This window comes from Diaporthe citri, assembly GCF_014595645.1.
Source record: "Diaporthe citri strain NFHF-8-4 chromosome Unknown scaffold_1, whole genome shotgun sequence".
NCBI lineage: Eukaryota > Fungi > Ascomycota > Sordariomycetes > Diaporthales > Diaporthaceae > Diaporthe > Diaporthe citri.
In genome coordinates this window covers 4,033,091-4,052,097 of record NW_025064846.1, presented here as the reverse complement: position 1 = coordinate 4,052,097, position 19,007 = coordinate 4,033,091, and the positions used below count along the sequence as shown (strand labels likewise).

At 55.8% G+C, this 19,007-nt stretch overlaps 7 protein-coding genes across 7 annotated transcripts; 4 read left to right on the top strand and 3 right to left on the bottom strand.

The window, feature by feature from the left end:
• Nucleotides 1–1,104: 1,104 nt before the first annotated feature.
• On the top strand, nucleotides 1,105–2,622 carry INS49_001108 (uncharacterized protein; the record flags this gene model as incomplete). The annotated part of the gene is made up of 2 exons (XM_043161941.1): nucleotides 1,105–2,419; nucleotides 2,519–2,622. 2 exons carry the CDS (start codon nucleotides 1,105–1,107, stop codon nucleotides 2,620–2,622), a joined length of 1,419 nt encoding a protein of 472 aa, XP_043030447.1.
• Nucleotides 2,623–2,855: 233 nt separating this feature from the next.
• Nucleotides 2,856–3,987, bottom strand: INS49_001107 (uncharacterized protein; the record flags this gene model as incomplete). The annotated part of the gene is made up of 2 exons (XM_043161940.1): nucleotides 2,856–3,686; nucleotides 3,763–3,987. The coding sequence occupies 2 exons, from the start codon at nucleotides 3,985–3,987 to the stop codon at nucleotides 2,856–2,858; spliced, it is 1,056 nt and encodes a 351-aa protein (XP_043030446.1).
• A 727-nt stretch (nucleotides 3,988–4,714) lies between these two features.
• On the bottom strand, nucleotides 4,715–5,416 carry INS49_001106 (uncharacterized protein; the record flags this gene model as incomplete). The annotated part of the gene is made up of 3 exons (XM_043161939.1): nucleotides 4,715–4,787; nucleotides 4,841–5,205; nucleotides 5,285–5,416. 3 exons carry the CDS (start codon nucleotides 5,414–5,416, stop codon nucleotides 4,715–4,717), a joined length of 570 nt encoding a protein of 189 aa, XP_043030445.1.
• Nucleotides 5,417–6,530: 1,114 nt separating this feature from the next.
• INS49_001105 (uncharacterized protein) lies at nucleotides 6,531–9,338 on the top strand (the record flags this gene model as incomplete). Its single annotated transcript, XM_043161938.1, has 5 exons — nucleotides 6,531–6,575; nucleotides 7,029–7,213; nucleotides 7,277–7,352; nucleotides 7,422–7,786; nucleotides 7,844–9,338. The coding sequence occupies 5 exons, from the start codon at nucleotides 6,531–6,533 to the stop codon at nucleotides 9,336–9,338; spliced, it is 2,166 nt and encodes a 721-aa protein (XP_043030444.1).
• A 4,524-nt stretch (nucleotides 9,339–13,862) lies between these two features.
• INS49_001104 (uncharacterized protein) lies at nucleotides 13,863–14,652 on the top strand (the record flags this gene model as incomplete). The annotated part of the gene is made up of 2 exons (XM_043161937.1): nucleotides 13,863–14,421; nucleotides 14,501–14,652. 2 exons carry the CDS (start codon nucleotides 13,863–13,865, stop codon nucleotides 14,650–14,652), a joined length of 711 nt encoding a protein of 236 aa, XP_043030443.1.
• A 715-nt stretch (nucleotides 14,653–15,367) lies between these two features.
• INS49_001103 (uncharacterized protein) lies at nucleotides 15,368–15,928 on the bottom strand (the record flags this gene model as incomplete). The annotated part of the gene is made up of 2 exons (XM_043161936.1): nucleotides 15,368–15,835; nucleotides 15,926–15,928. The coding sequence occupies 2 exons, from the start codon at nucleotides 15,926–15,928 to the stop codon at nucleotides 15,368–15,370; spliced, it is 471 nt and encodes a 156-aa protein (XP_043030442.1).
• A 420-nt stretch (nucleotides 15,929–16,348) lies between these two features.
• Nucleotides 16,349–18,361, top strand: INS49_001102 (uncharacterized protein; the record flags this gene model as incomplete). Its single annotated transcript, XM_043161935.1, has 1 exon — nucleotides 16,349–18,361. The coding sequence occupies one exon, from the start codon at nucleotides 16,349–16,351 to the stop codon at nucleotides 18,359–18,361; it is 2,013 nt and encodes a 670-aa protein (XP_043030441.1).
• Between the last annotated feature and the right edge of the window lie 646 nt (nucleotides 18,362–19,007).

The following is a 19,007-nucleotide window of genomic DNA, read 5'->3' as shown; positions in this document are numbered from 1 at the left end:
ACGGGTAAGAGGCTTCGGAGCCGAAGATTCGTGATTGTGCGACTCGTATGGTTCGCAAGTATCGGGGTTGTGGTCTCATGACTGTGGTGGCGGGAATTCGTGCATCGTTTTGCGAAGTTGAGGCCAGCCACGGACGTGAGAACATCCCAAGAGTGAGATATTCGAGACACAAGGCCAAGCAGGTACGGTTGGCAGTGCCATTGCGAGCGCCCATTTGGGCGCGAGTAACCCAGAGGACATAAAGTTCGCGAGTGTTGTGTCAGGTTCTTGACATTCCATGTATCGAAGGGGGTTTGGATCTCGAGAGTCTGAAGAGAGCGCTGAGTCCAGCCATGATATTCTCATCCAGCTGTTCTCCCACCGAATGGGCTGGATCTTGGCATATTAACAAAGTCGAGCTCGGGCAACTGTTAACAGCTGTTGTAGCAAACATGAGCTAATTGCTCGCGAGCGTTCCTGGTGAGAGACAAGCGAGTTCTGGTGAAGAATCTTCAGGCGCCGCTGCAAGACTAGGGAAACCCTAATTGAACGAACAAAGGCTGCTCTGGATAGTACGTGGCTTGTGTGCCGTGGTGATATCGTCTCCCAACGTTTCGTTTCTCGACCGCGGGCGGGCCGAGTCGGGCCGCGTGACTGCAGACGAGCAAAGAGACCAAAAATGCGCGACGCCTGAGGCTGACGTCATGTACGAGACCGCAAGGGTCGCCGGAGATGAAAGACATCTTCATCGAGCTGTGCAGCCGACGCGAAAAGACCAGTCCCCCACCAGTCCGCCTGGCCTGGCTCCTAGGTTTCCCCGCGCCGTGCCCCAGATACCCACTTCTTCGGCTGACCTCGCCCGATACCGAGCCAGCGCTCGCCCCCGTCGCGTGGTCCACCATCCAGGGAACCCAACCAAGTCCGCACCAATCTGTCGAGCGCGCGAAGCCCCTAGCGGAACGAGCGGAGATGGCAAGGTTGGAAGCGAGCCAGCAATATGTACCGTAGTAGTGGACGTATATAATAATGGCGGACGCGCCGCTGTTGTTGTGCCCGCCTGCCACTGGGGGAATCACGCCCAAACACGCACCCGGGCGGGACTGGCTTTGAATTCTCTGGTTCACTATGAGGATCACTGGGACAACGCTGCTGCCGCTCCTGCTGGCGACAGCCACGGGTCAACATGTCAAGCTGCCCGGCTCCGCAGTCGAGCCACGCTGGGCGACAGCCGATCACCGTGCCTCGCCAAGAGCCGACAACTCGTCCGCTTGGCCGTACGGTCCCTTCAGCACCAAGGGCAGGGACATCGTTAATTCCCGGGGCGAGGTCATCACCTGGGCTGGGGTGAACTGGCCCATGAGCGGCGAGACCATGGTGCCTGAGGGTCTGGAGTGGGCTTCCGTGGACGACATCCTCGACGATGTGGCCAGTGTTGGGTTCAACTTCCTCCGCATGGGCTACGCTATTGAGATGGTCGACCAGGTTTACGATCGCGGTGGCCAGGACGTCCCTCTAGAGGTTGCCATGATCCAGGCTCTTGGATATGTGAACGGCACAAAGGTCACGAATGAGATAATCTCCAAGAACCCTTCCTGGACGCGGGAGACAACCAGGTTCGAGATCTGGAGTGACATCGCCAACGCCGCAGCTGAGAAGGGCCTATTTGTCCACCCAGACGTGCACACCGGCAAGGCCCAATGGTGCTGCTCCCACGTCGACGGCACCGCTTGGTTCGATGACCTGCACTTCAATTCCAGCAACTGGCTGCGCGGCCTCTCGTACGTCGCAGAGTGGGCCAAGGGCCACCCGAACGCTGTCTCAATGTCGCTCAGAAACGAGCTGCGAGAATCGGGGAACGTCACGGACCTCTACTACAACTGGCAGACGCTCGTCGGCAACATGAGCGCGGGCTGCGACGCGATCCACGAGGCGAACCCGGACCTCCTCATCACCTGGTCAGGCATGCAATACGATCAAGACCTCTCGGCACTCACGACGAGGAAGAATATCCTCACCGCTCCATGCTACAAGTGCACGGCGATCAGGGACGCCCAGCGCCGGGAACCCGTCTACTTTGATCTCGACAGCTATCCCTGGGCCGACAAGCTGGTCTGGGAGCTGCACCTATACAGCTCCAGCGAGGATGTCGACACCGGCACCTGTGAGATCATCGAGGCAGGGCTGTACCGCAACGGCTTCAACGCCCTCGGCATAGACCCTCCCCCGGCCTGCAACATCACCAACGACTGCCCGCCCGCTCAGCGCATCGCCCCGGTTGTGCTCACAGAGTTCGGACACGCACAGGACCCCAGCATGTACAACGTCACCCTGCAGAGCTGCCTCAAGGAGTATACCAAGAAGCACGGTGTTTCTTGGGCCATGTGGAGCCTTGCTGGCAGTTACCGCATCAGATCCGGTACCCAAGGGCTTATCGATACTTGTAAGTCATGCCGGGGAGGAGCCTTTTGATTATGCCCCCCTGAAGTCGAGCATCCAAGCTTTCTTACGTGAGCAATGACTGACCTGGAGTATTCAATAGGGGGCCTGACGAACTTCAACTGGACCGGGTGGAGCTTTCCCGAGGGCATAGAGGAATACTGGAAGCCTTGGGTTGCGGCTATGAATGTCACCAGGCCAAATTGAGTTGGTAATTAGCTCGGAGCATTCAAATTTTTCACATTCGCAACTGTAGCCAGCGATTATGAATGCTTTTAATCACAAGTGAGGCTCCGCGTGCAAGTGACCTATCGTTGTTTTTCTGAAGTAAGGGAAAGATGCTTTGCATTCTGACTGGTGACCAAAAGAGCTGCTATGTTCCAGTCCCTTTGTACCGCCCATAGGGTGTCAGAAAATACTGATCTCAGCTCACAATGAGACTAAACTGATGGACTAGCCGCATCCCTATTCAGCGGCCCAAAAGCCAAATAAAGCGGATCCAGGATACGATCAAGAAGCCAGACACACCCATTCGACCCACACACTTGCTCCTGTATCCCCGCGTTGTTCAGGAAGGTCGCGCCGCCCGCGACCTGGCTCGCAGTGACGTTGATGCCCGTGAACGTGCTGGCGACGCTGATCGGGCCGCCTGCGAAATCCAGGTCCGCGAACCTAGCGTCCGTGGCGAGGAGGCCGAAGCTGAAGAGCTGCAACGATAGGGCCTGGTTGGACGGCGCGACAGACGCGTCGACTGTGTTGTCGGGGAGGCCGACAAACGCGTCATTCGACGGCACGGCGAAGATCTGCGGCGTGCCGCCTGCCCTGGCCAGGGCGAGGCGGGTGCTGACGAAGTCCGCACTCAGTGCCTGGAGGATGTCGCGGACTGTGGTGAGTCTCTCGTCGCCGAGCAGGATATCGGCGACGGTGCCATCCGTCTCAGATGTGGTTGGCGGGGCGGTAGTGTTGCTAATGCCAAAGTAGTCTGTGTAAGGGTTTAGGACTTGGTCAATCTGGTGGATTACTCCATTCGAGGCTAACGTGTCCACGGCGACTATCTGCGCTTGGTTGTTGACGAGGATGGCTTGCTCGCCGCCGACCGCTGTGGCAGAGATTGGGAAACCCTCGATGGCCTCGAAAGGTGAGGCTCTCACGACGTCAGCAGAGGTGACGAAGCCCTCGGCAATGTGAGTCCGGATGATCGACTCAAAAATCGGATAGGCGGGCGCGGCAGTCAACGCCTCCACCACAGATGGCGCTATCTTGTTGACAGCCTTCCGAGTGTCAGTTACATTCTTTCAAAGTGGTGTAGTGGCCGTGGGCAGATGTATATGAGCCACGACTACTCACATCGTTGGTTGGGGCCAAGGCTGTGTAATTTCTCCCGTCTAGAACAGAGTTGAATCTTTCTTCAAAAGCCGGGTTGGGTTCACTACCTCCGCTGGCCAGGATGACGGCAGAGAAACACGAAAGCTCTGGGACAGTTGAGATAGTGGACAGTAGCGGCTGGTCTTGAGCAGTCACGACGGCGACCAAGGCTGGGATAAACGCCATGAGCAGATATTGAGGAGCCATATTCACAATTATTTTGGAAGTTGCGAATATCCAACCTGCCTCTGTCTGTAGGCCGGGACTGTGAAGTGTCTGGTCTCCTTCCACGGCTGGCCATTTTATATTCTTTACCAAGACCGGTCGCCATAACATTCAGGTGCAGCGCGTCTCGTGATGCGGTAGTTGGGTAGATAGGATAAGGTTGACACTTTCAAAAAGTCGTTCTTTGAATGGAGCTGCGCATTGCATTCAAGGTGGACGGGGGTCGTTGGGGATTGGCTCTGCATGAAGTCTAATCTTTGAATGTAGTACTGAGGTGGCAGTCGGCAGCTTGGCCTAGATCTGCTCCAAGCATTATCGAAGGCCAGTCAAAGAGGGGTGAGGCCGCTGGGCTGCGAAGCCACCTCATATCGAAGAAATGACTGACATTGATGCAATCTAGCGTCCCAGAATTGCGCGACAGCGAGGGGCGACAAAGTTCGATGGCTTCTTCCGTCACGGGGTTCTCCTAGTACGAAAGCGCAATGAAAGATCGAGATCCGCGCGTTCTCGCGACAATGAAAACAGGCTTGGCAGGTTGGAATGAGGAGGTCACCAGCTAGATTTCGGCATCGCGAAACGGGCAACTTTCTGCTAGGGATCCAACTGACACGACTCATATACAAGCTCACAGTTCAAAGACACCGCAGCAGAGCATGCCCCGTCAAAGAGGAGTCCGGGCATCGCGTTTCGCCAATTCCCCGCCAGAGCGTTACAAAGCAACCGCGGCGGACTCCAGCGGCTCCCGTTGTGCCTCCCACATAAGCCAGTCTGATCTCGTTGTCCTGTTTGTCTTGTCAGCCGATTGCCCAGGCACGATAAGCTGGGGACGACATACGGTAACAGGCCCATCGCATTAACCTTCCATACCCCCACAGCCAGGGCGACCAGCTGCATAACAACATATGCGAGCTTGACCTGCAGCATTTTTGTCTTGTTCGTCTCCGTCTCGAATCTCTCGAACGCCTGGTTGGTGCCCAGCAGACCGGCGATAGGGTTCTTGAAAGCCATGAAGACCATCATGATACTGAAAATCTGCAGCGAGTTGCCGGTCATGTACATCATGATAGCCGTCATGGGCAGATTCTTGACAGGAGCCAGCGCCACCTCCCAGGCTTTCTTGAGCTTCAGTGTGTCCATCTCCTCTGGTGTGGCTTGCTTTCGCGGTTGGACTTTGGTGTCTTTCGAGGCATCGCGTTGCTTCTGTTGCAGTCGTCAGCAATCGCTACACACCTAAGCCGCGAATGGGAGTGGCAAGAATTCACGGCAGAGGACGACATACCTTTGAGGTAGGTGCTTGTGACGGATAGCCTGGAGGATCCGGAATGCCGTTCGCCTTGGACCTATACGGAGGCGGCGAATTCAGGTCCAACACCCAACTGGGAGGTTTCGATTGTGGCTTGAGTTCGGACATGGTTCGACCGTCTGACCCTGTTCTGGCTGAGGCTGCGGGTGAGGGCGAGAACGAGGTTGTGGACGGAGCAGGTGTGCAGTGTAAAAGTATCGACGCCGGGGTGGAGCGGAAGAGCTGACGTTGCGACAAGCGAGAGCTCTCTACCTCGATATCTTGGGTAGTCAGCCTGGTCTAATCTAGAAGTAGGGTAGCTCCACAGAGCTGCAGGCACATGCACCGGCCTGACAGGTTGTTTTGTAAGTAAAATCGCAGCTGAGCTAGGCGTGTCGAGAGGACGTGCGTCAACGCTGATCGAGGACCCCTGGACGCCCCACCAGCCGCGGGCTTGGGCCTCAGTCAGGGGCGAGTCCAGTGTCCGTCTTATTAGTTTGCTAATCCAGCCTGGGGACGTCGGTTCGTCAATGTTTCTCAACCCGGTGCTGCCGGATGGACGAATTGACACGAACAAGGCCAGACAGACCTACGAGACGAACCTGCGAGATCGCTACGACAACCAACGAGCCCCAAGACGTTGCCATCCGAGCCACCAAGCCACGAGAGCGAGACTGTTTGAGACACTGCGCAACACCAGAGAACACCAAACCTTGACCAGCAAGGCAACGCCCTGCCCGCATTCCGGTCACGCCGCATAGCATAGGATAGGATAGCATCGCATCGCACTGCGCTGCGCTGCGCTGCGCTGCACCGTATCGCATCCCCAGAAAGAGACAGAGGGCCAACGGCGCAGGGATCGAGCGAGTGTTCCCGCGTGGACTACTGCAGCCCAGAGCATTGGGCGCACCGGAGGAACCAGCCAAGAGTCGAGACACGGCCGGGATAGCATCTTGGAGGTGGACGAGTGCCACGCAGCCAGTGAGGGGTTTCGCTATCTGTCCAGCCATCCTCGGACTGGCTTGGCTTGCGCCTCTTTGGGGTCTTGCACGTCCGCTATCAACGTGCCACCATCGCCAATCGCAGCCCTGATCTCGAACATCGGGGGCCTGGTCCGTTGTAGGAACCCACCGTCCATCTCGCCCAGCACCAGGGCCACCGCCGACCACGCGACATCACCACAACCTGCAGCCACACCTCCCTCCCCGTACCATCTACAGTTAGACGCCCGCCCGTCGACACCATGGCGAGCGCCCAAGGAGGAGGTGACTCCAAGCTGTTCGCTCGGGTAAGCAGAAGCTTCCTTTTGCTGTCTCTCCTTCATCTTCACCACAGCCCATCCCGTCTCTCGTCTCGGATCGCGCTCCTTGCTTTTCCCTCGGCTGTGATTAGCATGTCTCGGAATCCAGTCTACACATGAACCTATTCCTGTGTCCACTTGCGCAGACCCTGGGCCCTTCTGCCTTGATTCACCTCCCCCGTCTCCTCTGGGCCTGTCAGACTGCTTGCGACAGGCAGCTCCTCGTTGTGGCAGGGCTTGCGGCCCCTTTCTCTTTTGATGTCTAGAGGCCCTTCTCACGCTGCTTCCCCTCCCCTCGATACTTCCACCGCACCCCACCCGTCCTCCCGGCGCGAGCATGAGACAGCGCGCCATCCCCGACTCTCCGAGATGTATCTGGCATATCTGCCCCCGACGGCTTCGGCCTCGCACCTGTACAGCAACTCACGCATAAGACAACAGGGCAAAGTAGCTGAGCTGCGCCTCGAGCTGAACAGCGGCGGGAAAAAGGACAAGAACTATTCGGTCAAGAAAGTCGCCCTCAAGAAGATCGTTGCGAACATGACCATGAGCAACAACGACATGGTCGCCCTCTTCCCGGACATAATCAGCTGCATGAACATACCGAGCCTCGAGATCAAGAAGATGTAAGAGCCGGTACTGCTGTGTGTGTGGAAGCGGCACGCGGAGACTGATTCGTGTTACGCTAGGTGCTTCTTGTTCCTCGTGAACTATGCCAGGATGCGGACGGAGATTGCTGTCAAGGCAATACCTGTGCTCGAACATGTGCGTACAGGCCTGGGGGCCCTTTGTGATCTCTTAAGGATGGACGCACAGTGACTGACCCTGTCGCAGGATATGGAAGATGCAAATCCACTCGTCAGAGCTCTGGCGCTGCGCACCATGTCATACATCCACGTAAGGGAATACGTCGAGGCTACAGTGCCACTCGTGAAGAGACTCCTGCAAGACTTGGATCCATACGTACGCAAGACCGCGGCGTACTGTGTCGCAAAGCTCTACGACCACGACAGGCATATGGTGGAGCGTTCCGATCTTATCGACAGGCTCAATGGTTTATTGAGGGACGACAATCCCACAGTTGTCGCAAGCGCTTTGGCAAGCCTGATGGATATTTGGGAGAGAAGCGATGCTATTAAGCTTACCATCGACTACTCCAATGCTTCCAAAATGGTTGCCATCCTCCCGGACTGCTCCGAGTAAGTCCACGTCCGTCCCATGACTGGCTCTTCGAGTCCTTGTCTGACATCTTACAGATGGGGTCAAACATACATTTTAGAAGCTCTCATGTCCTACGTGCCTCAAGAGTCAGGAGAAGCCCTCTTGCTCGCTGAGCGCATCGCACCACGGCTCTCGCACTCCAATTCAGCCGTGGTCTTGACATGCATAAGAGTCATTCTTTACCTCATGAACTACATCGCCGACGAGAGACAAATATCCGCGCTTTGCAGGAAGCTTTCGCCGCCCCTGGTGACGCTCCTCGCGAAAGGTCCAGAGGTTCAATACCTGGCCTTGCGAAACGCTTTACTCATGCTCCAGAGGCGACCGGATGTTTTGAGGAACGATATTCGGGTGTTTTTCTGCAAATATAACGACCCAATCTACGTCAAGGTCACCAAGCTTGAGCTGATATTTATGCTCGCAACCGAGAAGAACATCGACGAGGTCTTGACGGAGCTGCGGGAATATGCAACAGAAATCGATGTTCACTTCGTGCGTAAGGCGGTTCGCGCCATCGGTAAGCTCGCAATCAAGATTGAGCCGGCTGCAAGACGGTGCATCAACCTTCTATTGGAACTGGTCGCCACCAAAATCACATACATTGTGCAAGAGGCGACAGTGGTCATTCGAAATATCTTCAGGAAATATCCCAACCAGTACGAGTCAATTATCGGGACACTGTGTGAGCACTTGGACAGCCTGGACGAACCGGAGGCCAAGGCAGCTATGGTCTGGGTCATCGGGCAGTATGCAAGTCGCATCGAGAACAGCGACGTGCTCCTGGAGGATTTCTTATTCTCCTTCGCAGAGGAGCCCGTCGAGGTGCAGCTGGCGCTTCTCACCGCAACGGTCAAGCTCTTCATACAGAGACCTACGAAGGGCCAGGAGCTCGTCCCCAAGGTCCTGAAGTGGGCAACAGAAGAGACAGACAACCCAGACCTCCGCGAGCGGGCGTACATGTACTGGCGTCTCCTCTCCACCGACATGAACCTAGCCAAACAGGTCGTCATGGGTGAGAAGCCTCCAGTCACTGCCGAGTCTGAGCGCCTGGACCCGCAGACACTTGAGGAGATGTGCCTCAACGTTGGCACCCTCGCGACCGTTTATTTGAAGCCTGTGCAGACTGTTTTCCGCAACGCCCGCCCGCGACGGCTGATAGACTCGCCAGCCCTTCAAAAACATAACCTCCCAGTCGGCTCGGGACCCATGGCCGGCTTCGACACCAACAAGTCTCTCTCTCAATTCGGCTACGGCGGACAGCCGTCGGACGTAGACCCGAGGGACCGCGCGGCGGCCGCGCCAGGTGGCGACGGTAACCTCGCGCAGGCAGTCAACGACGCGGACGCGTACTTTGCCGGCATCGGCAGCCAGCAGATGCAGGCCATGCGTATCCAGGACGTGGACGGTGATAATACCTTTGGCGGCGGCAGCGGCCACGAGGCCGGATATGTGGTAAATCAGTATGCGCCGCAGCAGGTGTTCCAGCCAGCACAGGGAGTAGGGTCGAATGGGGATTTGTTGATGTTCTAGGGAGGACAGAACTATCTCGAGGGTGACCCAAGGACGTCGTGAGCAAATATTGGTCTGCGGTCACCTTGGGTCTTGGGTGATTGTACATATAGAGAGACAGTAATTATATCAAATGATGAATCTACCGTGCCCAGCCCGTGCTCGGCGTGCTCAGCGCACGAATTATGTGATGGCCATGAGGAGTGCTCAGGGGTCTCCGTCGTCAAAGGTCATGCTCGTCCTCAATCAGAGATTGTACACTAGGTGGAGCGCACCGACGGAGTATCGATGATATGTTGAGATTGGTGCGTTGCCAAATATGAGTTAAATTGGCGATTGAAGCGCGAACGTCGCCTTCTCAACAAATCCGCAATTGCATTGTGTACAGAGGGGCAGGCGGTAACCTTGAAGATCTAATGTGTCATATATCAAAGAGTCCCGAAGTATAGTCTAATGCTGGTATTTAGTAACATAGCAAAGTTTAGGCGTTGTTTTCTCCTTTTGCAAATCGCACACGAGGCTCTTCAAACGCTGTGTTAGATGCCTAGGAAGAGGCAAATGCCTCGCCCCATAGCATGAGTAGATTTGAGACAGCTGATGCGTGATTCAAACACGGAAGCTGATGATACTTGAGAAACGTGAGAAAATTGTTATAGGTATCACGCCTGGAATAAGAGCGACACCAGTCTTTGTGCTTCTCGGAAACTAATGTGCATCTCCGTAGAACCCGATAACACGAGGCTGGTTGCAACAAGTCTAGCTAAGTGAGTGTGGTGATTGAGACTGCAGTAATGTTACAAAATGCCTAATTGCTGGTTGAGATGTTCAAAATATGTCTAGCATTTTGAAGTCGACCCGCGTCATATTAATTTGCTCAGCCAGGCCTCGATTCGTGCTCATCAGCACTTGAATACGAGGCATTCTTCCGATACCATAACAAGACAATACCAAATCCCATCTTGTACTAGTAGGGCCCAGTAATTGCGAGTTCCTTTCAGAGGTCTCCCCAGTACCTATGGGGTGTAAGTTCCTCTCGCTGCTTCCTATTCTCCCCATCTTTACTTCGGCTAGCATTGATTGGCGGGTTGAAGGACTCAAGATCGTGACCATGCTGGTCCTGCTCCAGCATGGAACTCTGGGAGCTTTGTGACGGTGCGGTGGATTTTCGTGTTGGATCATGTCTGCGCTTTTCAAATATAAGCCAGACGAGGACGATGAGCGCAAGACCTACAGCACCCCCGATGGGGCCGCCAATCACGCCGCCTAGGTAGTGACCTGTGTGGCCGATTTCTGGGCCTTGATCGATATTCGAAGTGTTTGCAGCTGGAACAGCATGGACTTCGTCAGTCGGCATTCTTGAGTAGAAGCATACACTGTAACACACCGGTGCTATTGTAACCGGGGAAAGTTATGTTTCCAGGTAAGGGTGAATCTGAGTTGCTCATTGTCGCGCACTTGGGCGAATGGACCGCGCTTTCGATACTGACCGTGATATGTGGGCCTTGAAACTTGAGCAAGCTATGAAAGACAATTCTTGAGGTTGGATGGCTATGTAATGGTGCGCGAGAGGTCATTGATCAAGGGTCAGTCGATCGCTTATGGGATCAACAGGAGCCACCCTGCTGTGTAGGCGAGTGCCTGGCAATGTCTAGAGGAGCGACAAGCTCTCGTCTCAGACCTGTGGCTTTCGCCAGTGATCATCGTGGAAATAACAGACTCTCGGAGGCTTAGGTGGTCTCAGACAACATGGGTGTCACAATGTCAAGTGTCCAAGGCTCGCGTAATTAGCAATTCCGGCAAACCTCGCAAGTCGACGTGAAGAGCGATGTCAGAAGAACCGGACATCGAATAGTATAAGCGACATTTGGCCGCCCATTGTCCTACAGCAAAGACTGGATGAAAAGCCTGGGCAGTGCCACAACCTTGTCGTCGAGTTGTTTCGGACTGGCTTCTTGACAGTGCAGGATGCTGAAGGACCGAGGTACAACTACTGAAGTCATTTTGACTTCATTTACATACAAGATTCTCAGGGTGTGTGATTTTTTGGACGTCCGGTCTTGACTACTGGGTAACAAGGTATGCATTCTGGCCTTACAATAGACCACCACGTCTTCCACTCACGGTGTTTACAACGCCGTTTACTGGCGGTTGGTAAGACGAATTCAGCACGAGGCGTAGTCCCAAACGTGTTATTACCAGGCACACAGCTGTGGTTACGCAAGCCAATACCGCAGGTCGAGCATTGAACCGAGAGCAAGCCACCGCCGTGTCAATGTGCGGTGACGAAGGACGGTCACAGGCTCCGAGGATTGGGACATAAAGCCCTCGCACCTATAAGGAAGGTTTGGCGTGCTACCTAATCCGCTAGCCGTCCGTCGACCCTTGTGGGGGCCCGGCCATCCACGGACTGGAGAAAACGGCGCGCTCGCGGGCGACTTCCTAGCTCGACGTATTCGAACTGGTTCAGAGTCCGCCCACCCTTCTAGGCTTCTCACGCCTTTTCCTGTTCGCATATACGGACTAGAGGCTTGTATGCATGTGAGCCAGAGGGGTTGTGAGCCCCGGGGGGTGATAGCATGGTCGATCACATTGAGTTGCCCACAGCACAAGACGGCATGCAGCTGTGTCTCTTGCAAAGGTCCATGGCTCGACCAGAAGGAGCTTGTCTCTGTGCGCTGTGAGCGACAGAAACGAAACACCAAACAAGCAGACGATAGCGTAGTGGGCGGCGGTGGTTGCAACTGGTGAATACTACGTCGAGGAAGGGTGACCTTGTCCAAGTCGCGGGCTCTCCCCAGACGTGCATTCGCCTCAAACGCGGTCAGAGCACTTGGCAGACAGCTCCCAGACGACTCGACTCCCGGGCAAAGATGCCGATTTGTTCACCAACGTCTACTGCCTGAAACATGTGCGGCCAAGGGTCTGTAAGCACATAATAAGCAGCAACAGTCAAGATGCATGGCATGGCATGGCTGAGGAAGAATACGTGCGTCATTGGCGTCTGAAACGAGTGGATAGCTAGACATCTGATTGACTGCTGGTGTATGCTGTTGCTGGCCGCCCGGCCAATGTAGGTATCTGTAGGCTACCTCGATAATTGTGTATGCGTGGATTCGCCTTGGAAGCACATTTGTGCAGAAGGTGCCGCTGCATTGTAGTCAATGTCCAAGCGGTGGGGATGCGTGACTGTGACAGTTGCTACTGGACGCTCGGAAAACAGGGGTAAAGAGGAAGGAACGAGCCGCGCAGAACCACTTGGCATCCACCCGGGCGCCCACCTAATTAACCCACCCGGGCAGGACGACCCCAGCACAATGGCCTTCCCCATTTGCAAACAAGACTTCCTGCCTCCTCCTCCTCTTCCAAACCCGCCGTCTGAGGGTCCCAGGTTCGTGTTTGTTTGTTTTCATGACACAGTCACTGTCCCAGTTCAGAGCACAACCTGCCCAGTCAGACGCCCATTGTGGACATCCTCTTGTTTGGCTCGCTCGATAATACGACCTACTGCTCGACCTTTGGCCTGTCTAACTCCTGCCGTCTGCTCCCTCTGTTCCAATTTGCATTGCCTGGGGTCATGTTGAAGCCAAAGCTTTGGGCCAAGGAACCGTCGACGACCTAGTCTGTCTAGTACCCTGACTGTACAGTTACCCGGGTGCAGCGAGCGTTCCAGGTCGTGCGTACCGTCACCACTAGGTACTCCGTAGCGTAGCCTTGGTCCATCCCCCTCTCGCCAGATCTGCCCAGCGGCCCAGGTGGGTTTTAATCGGTCATAACGTCCTTCAACCAGCCCCCCGGCACACCATCCGTACAGTACAGCCGTTGCTGAGTGCAAACCCGATTGCCGCGAACTTGTCGACCCGGTCAACCTTGGAAGGCCTTGGAAAGCTGCTGCGGTCGATCTTAGCTGTACGGCGTGTGCAGAGAGAGACAACAGTTTGCTGCGCCTGCGCTTTCCTCTGCCCGTCCTGCACTTTGCACTTTGCCCGTGTGCATTTATTACAGGCCCAAGTACCATCCCTACGGACTACTAGGCACACAGTATTGTGCTCGTCAGGGACCCGGGTGGCAGCCAGTCCCACTTTCCACGCGCGATTGCCGGACATCCATCCTGTCATCAAACCGCCTAACCGCTTCCAACACCGGCCAATCTGGTGGTTTCGTCTCTCAATTACAACACCACAGACACTTGCCAATTCCTCCTCTCGACATACTCAGGCACCGATCGCTCAATCACCGACGACACACACATTTCAACCTCCCGCTACTGCCCGGCTCGCATCGATCCAACCGCCCTCCCTTCAACTACGGTGGCTTAATAGTGCTGCCCCCATCCCTGTTCCCCCGTCCCCCCGTGCCCCGTGCAGCCGACCCCGACGACATCCATTCATCGGAAATCGCCCCCCAACCTCCATTTTGTTCCAACGACGTGATCCCCTCGAGCCTCAAATCACCACACATGAATTAGTTCGGCGCCGGGCTGGTTCTTCGCTTCCCGTCAATTCCCTCCCTTTTGCCTCGGCATCATCCTCCGTCAACAATCCCGCGATGGCCGAGTCTCAGCCCCAGATGACCGGCGGCCAAGGCGCCTCGGCGGAGCCCAAGGAGCCCCTTCAGCAACCCCAAGGCGCCGTCGAGATGAAAAAGATCGATTCTTCAGTGCCCGACATCCCGGCCAAGGACGACGACCCCACTACCGCAGACGGCGCGGCATCATCCACATCGGTGAAGGGCAAGGAGAAAGAGGTGCCACCCCCATCAAACCGCCAGGACAGGGCAGACTCCCTTTCGATAGGGGCCGCAGACGACCCGGACGGATCACCTTCCAATCCTGCGGATGGCCCCGTATGCAACATCACATTGCTGCTCCCCACCGGTGCACGCCACCCATATAAAATCGACGACAAGTACCTGGCAAAGCGGAACGTGGAAGTACCTGAGGTCACCGAGAACGGCAAGAAGGACCCCTTCAGTGTCAGTGTCTACAAACTGAAGGAGCTCATACTACGGGAGTGGCGCGACGAATGGGAGGGCAAGCCAGCCAGCCCCAGCAGCATACGTTTGATTCACTTCGGAAAATTACTAGATGATAAGGAGCAATTGAAAAGTACGCCTCTCTTCCAAAAGTGGGCTTCAAGGCCTTTGTTGGCGTATATCTCAATACTAACGTGATTCTTTCATTTCAGAGTACCAGTTCAGCCGCGAGATCCCAAACGTGGTCCACATGTCCGTCAAACCGGCCGAAATGTTGGAAGAAGACGAAGCTGGGAAGGGCAAGAGCGGCAGCAGTGGCGGTCGAAATTCCGAAGGAGGCTCAGGTTGCTGCGTCATATTATAAGGAGCACGGCATTATGGCCCAGACCGTCCCGTCTGACTGAACATTGTTGCTGTCAGACGCCGAGGCGACTCTGATCAAGCGAAGCGTGAGCATGCGTGACTTGGCGCATTGCGCGGGAAGCACACGCAGCGGGAAATGTGGCTGGAGGGTTTTGTTTGATGTGACCGTCGGCCCTTTTCCACCACAAACGATGTTATTATACGCTCCCGTACTGCATTTTTCTTATCCTGGGGGCATCACACCGTTGAAACAGATCTGTTCGCTACGGCATTCGGATTTCTTCATGTCTTTTCTAATCAAGAGGATCCGGATGGTATGGAATCGTCGGCGCAATACATCGGGTAATGTTTTGGTTTTTGTTATCGCAGCGGATTTTCCCACCAACCTGGCATCGTCATCATCATTGTACTTCAACACGAACACACAAAAGATGAGCGGAGCAAACATGTCCATAGCTTGGATAGAAATCAGTCATTAGAAACATCTGACTGCCCGACTCTATTCGCTCTGATCTGGGACGAAGCGAAAGCACTAGTTTGTCATTCGCAATGTCTAGCTTGGCCCAGGCGACCTCTATTCGTTGATATCTGTACAGAGCCTCTCTTTTATCAAGCGGGCTTGCCTTCATACCCCGACTAATTCAGGTCGTTGTGGTCCATATCGGTCGATCAAAATCAACGCCCATCAACGCCCGTGGATACCTGCGGGACCCCGCTCACATCTTCAGCTTCCTCTCCATCTCCTCGTGCACGCCGACGGCGGCCCTCTGCTCCTCACCCGTGTACACGTCCTCCCAGCTGATGGAGGCGTCCCGGCCGCGCAGGATGTCCTCGTGCACGCCCGCAGAGCCGCCGCCGCCGCCCAGCGCCATCGGCCGCCACTCGCCCTGCTGGGTGATCTTGAGCTCCATGCCGCGGCGGATGGGCTCGGCGACGCCGTACGTCTTGCGCAGCATCTCCATGCGCAGGGCCTCCTGCGTCGACTCCCAGCGCTTCAGGCGCGACTCGAGCGGGTGCGCCGACGCCGGCGCGGCTGACTCCCTGCTGGCCGAGGCGAAGGGGTCCGGCCCCACGCCCGCGCGGAGTGTGTCGTGCAGGCCTGGTGCCGAGGGGGCGCCGTGTGCGCTCGGCCGGATGTGGCTGAAGGTGGAGGAGTGGTCGTCGGCGGGGACGATGCGCATCGACTGTTGGCGGTGGGTGGTTTGTCAGTAAGGCGTGTACATGAAGCCGTGCTGTCGCCTGGACGGCGGGCCGGTTTGCTGGCTTGGGCTTACCATCTTGACGGGTTACTGGTGGGTTATCGGAGTGGGAGAAGAGGGGTGAAGCTGGTATTGATTTGGGAGAACAGCTGTGTTCATGCGGCGGTTGTTGAGAAGGCTGAGGGGTTCTGTGATGATGTCGTTTGCGAGGTCGTGGAAGTTGAAGTTGAGAAGGTGTGGGCTGCTTCTGATGGTTGCCGGCCACTGAAGCTCAGCACTGGCAGGCTGCCGAGCAGCTTCGCGTAATGGGTGTGCACGGGCCAGGACACTTAAGACACGGATCTTGGTGGGTACGTACCGCAGTTGGACGTGGAATTATCCCCGTAAACGCCGTGTCGATATCAACGCCTATGACACAGAGCTGCCAGTGAGACTCATGTCGAATTAAACCCACCGTGATATGGCTCGCTCACATTCAAGGAGCCATCAACCTACATCATGAGGCCTATCCCGGTGCGACCTCCTATTGTCCGAATAGCCAATGGCACATTCTACCGCCATCACCCAAATGCTCACGTAGCTCACCCAAACCCACCTCTGTTCTCAGAGTTGTCCTTTGAGCTCCCTTCTGACCCGAGTTCACAACACCACTGGGCGGTCCTGGGCCCGTCGTTATCAGGGAAGACTACATTTTTGCAGGTCTTGAGAGGCCAACATCTGAGCATCCCCGCAACGGCACGGTCGTTCCCCTACTTGGCCACTGATGCTGTTCCCCATCGTCTAAGATCTGCCAACAAGGCGATCCAATATGTCGGCTTCGACTCAGAGAAATCCGGCGGGGGATTGGGCCCAGCTACGTCGGCATATCTATCCGCGCGGTACGAGTCACGGCGGGAGATCACGGACTTCTCACTCAAGGACTACCTGACAGGAAATACGGAACTCAACCCGTTCTCCACTCCTGATGAGGAGGCTACCATCAGCCCCGAGCTTTTGGAGAGGATCACAACCGATCTGAAGCTCCAGCCGCTGTTGGACCTTCCCGTGGCATTCCTGTCGAACGGCCAGGGCAGAAGGGCACGCATCGCGAGGGCATTGCTCACCAGGCCTGAAGTCCTGTTGCTCGATGAGCCACTGATGGGGCTCGATCCGCCCACGGTAGCATCGCTGAACCCCTTGTTGAAATCGATGGCTGCGAAGGCTTCTCCGAGGCTCGTTTTGAGCGCTAGGCCACAGGACCCTTTACCTGACTGGATCACACATCTGGTGTACCTAAGAAGCGACTGCCAAATTGGGGTAATGGGTGACCGGGAGACCGTCATAGAAGGGTTGCGCAAGTATATGCGAGGCGTCCGAAAGGGCGCCTTGGCCGAGGATGAAAAGATGCCGCTGAAGGCTCTAAGAGACATGGGTCATACCTTAACCGAGAGTGGCATCACTGGCTCCGGCTTGGGTGAAGAAGGCGAGACGTTTGCCAGTGCGGATGTGCCTCAATCAGCCGAAAAGGAAAGCCCCAGACTACTAGGAGAGCCGGTGGTGGAGATGGAAAGCTGCCAGGTGAAATACGGAGACAAAATCGTCCTTGGCAACTGGGCAGTAGAAGAGAATGGCGAATCAGTCAAGGGACTGTCCTGGACCGTTCGACGAGGTGAGAGATGGGGAGTGTTCGGCCCCAACGGTTCTGGGAAGACGACCATCGTGTCTCTGCTTTGTTCAGATCACCCTCAGACATACTCCTTGCCGATCAAGCTGTTCGGTCGCAGCCGCCTGCCAGAGCCCGGCTCCGGACAACTGCCCTTGACCTTTTGGGATATACAGCGACGAGTGGGGCATTCCAGCCCAGAGGTCCATCAACATATTCCAAAACGACTGACGATCCGACAAATCATAGAAAACGCTTGGGCTGACACCTTCGTGATGACGGCGAAGCTTGACGATTCAGCCCGCGCAAAGGTCGACGCAAGCTTGCGGTGGTTTGAGCCCGAGTTGAACCCAGCATATCAAAAGACCGCTGCTAACAACGCAGCCGACGTCTCGTGGGCGAGCGACTACATCTTTGGCGAAATATCATTCAGCGCACAGCGAGTACTACTCTTCATCCGATCGATGATCAAAAACCCGGACATTGTTGTCCTCGACGAAGCCTTCAGCGGCATGGACGAAGGTGTCAGAGACAAGTGCATGCTCTTCCTCTCTTACGGCGAGGCAAAGACGTACGCGCACAGCACGGGGCAACTCACCGGCCAAGGCGGCTCCAGCTCGGCCACGGGGACTGAAGTGGTCGACAGTGAGCAAGCAAAAGCCGAGAATGTGAAGGTCCTTGGCCTGTCAGAGCAGCAGGCTCTGATCTGCATCAGCCACATCAAGGAGGAGGTGCCCGGCACCGTGCGGGAGTGGTTGTGTCTGCCCGAGGCGAATTCTCATCAGCCAGCGAGGTTTGGGCGGCTGGACGGCCCGCTGCGGACGGATGCCAGGAGGTGGAGCGAGATTTGGAATATCGGAAGGATTTAAGCATCAAGTCCCACTCTGACGACCTCCATTGGTGCAAAATGGGGACTGGGCAGCGAGTGTCAAGCCCAGGCCACCCCATTACAGGGCTGAGTTGCAGATGGTTCTGGACAACGACCAGATGCGCTGGGGCGGACCCAACAAAGACCGAATCTCTGCTGGGACTTGTCTCGCCTTGCAACCGACTTTGTGAATCGCTCGCTGTATGCAATCACAGCGTTTTGGCTGAATCTACGGCTCGCCTAGATCCCAACATCCAGATATGAAATACCAACGCACACTTTCCCGAGGGTCACCTCCGAGTCAAACAGTCCAAGGGCTGTGTATACATAAGTAGGTCTGGCTAGTCGCCTGCTGCGTATTCTTCGGTAACTGGTTCTTTTGATCCCTGCACCCTGTAGTACCGGAGAATTGCCAAGTGGCAGCGATGAAAAGATGGGAAACCCACACAGACTTTGCGGTTGCCCATTTGCACCAAGACGGCGTTGGCCGTAGTCTATTCTCTCTCTGACACTCTACATGGCAATCTCCGCCACCAGCAAGTGCTGCTCTGCCTGTGTCTCACTAGGCACAAACGTACGTACTCGTATCGTATCATGCAGGTCTGAGGTGGGCACTCATACGCGTGCGGATCGTGCTGCGATTGTTT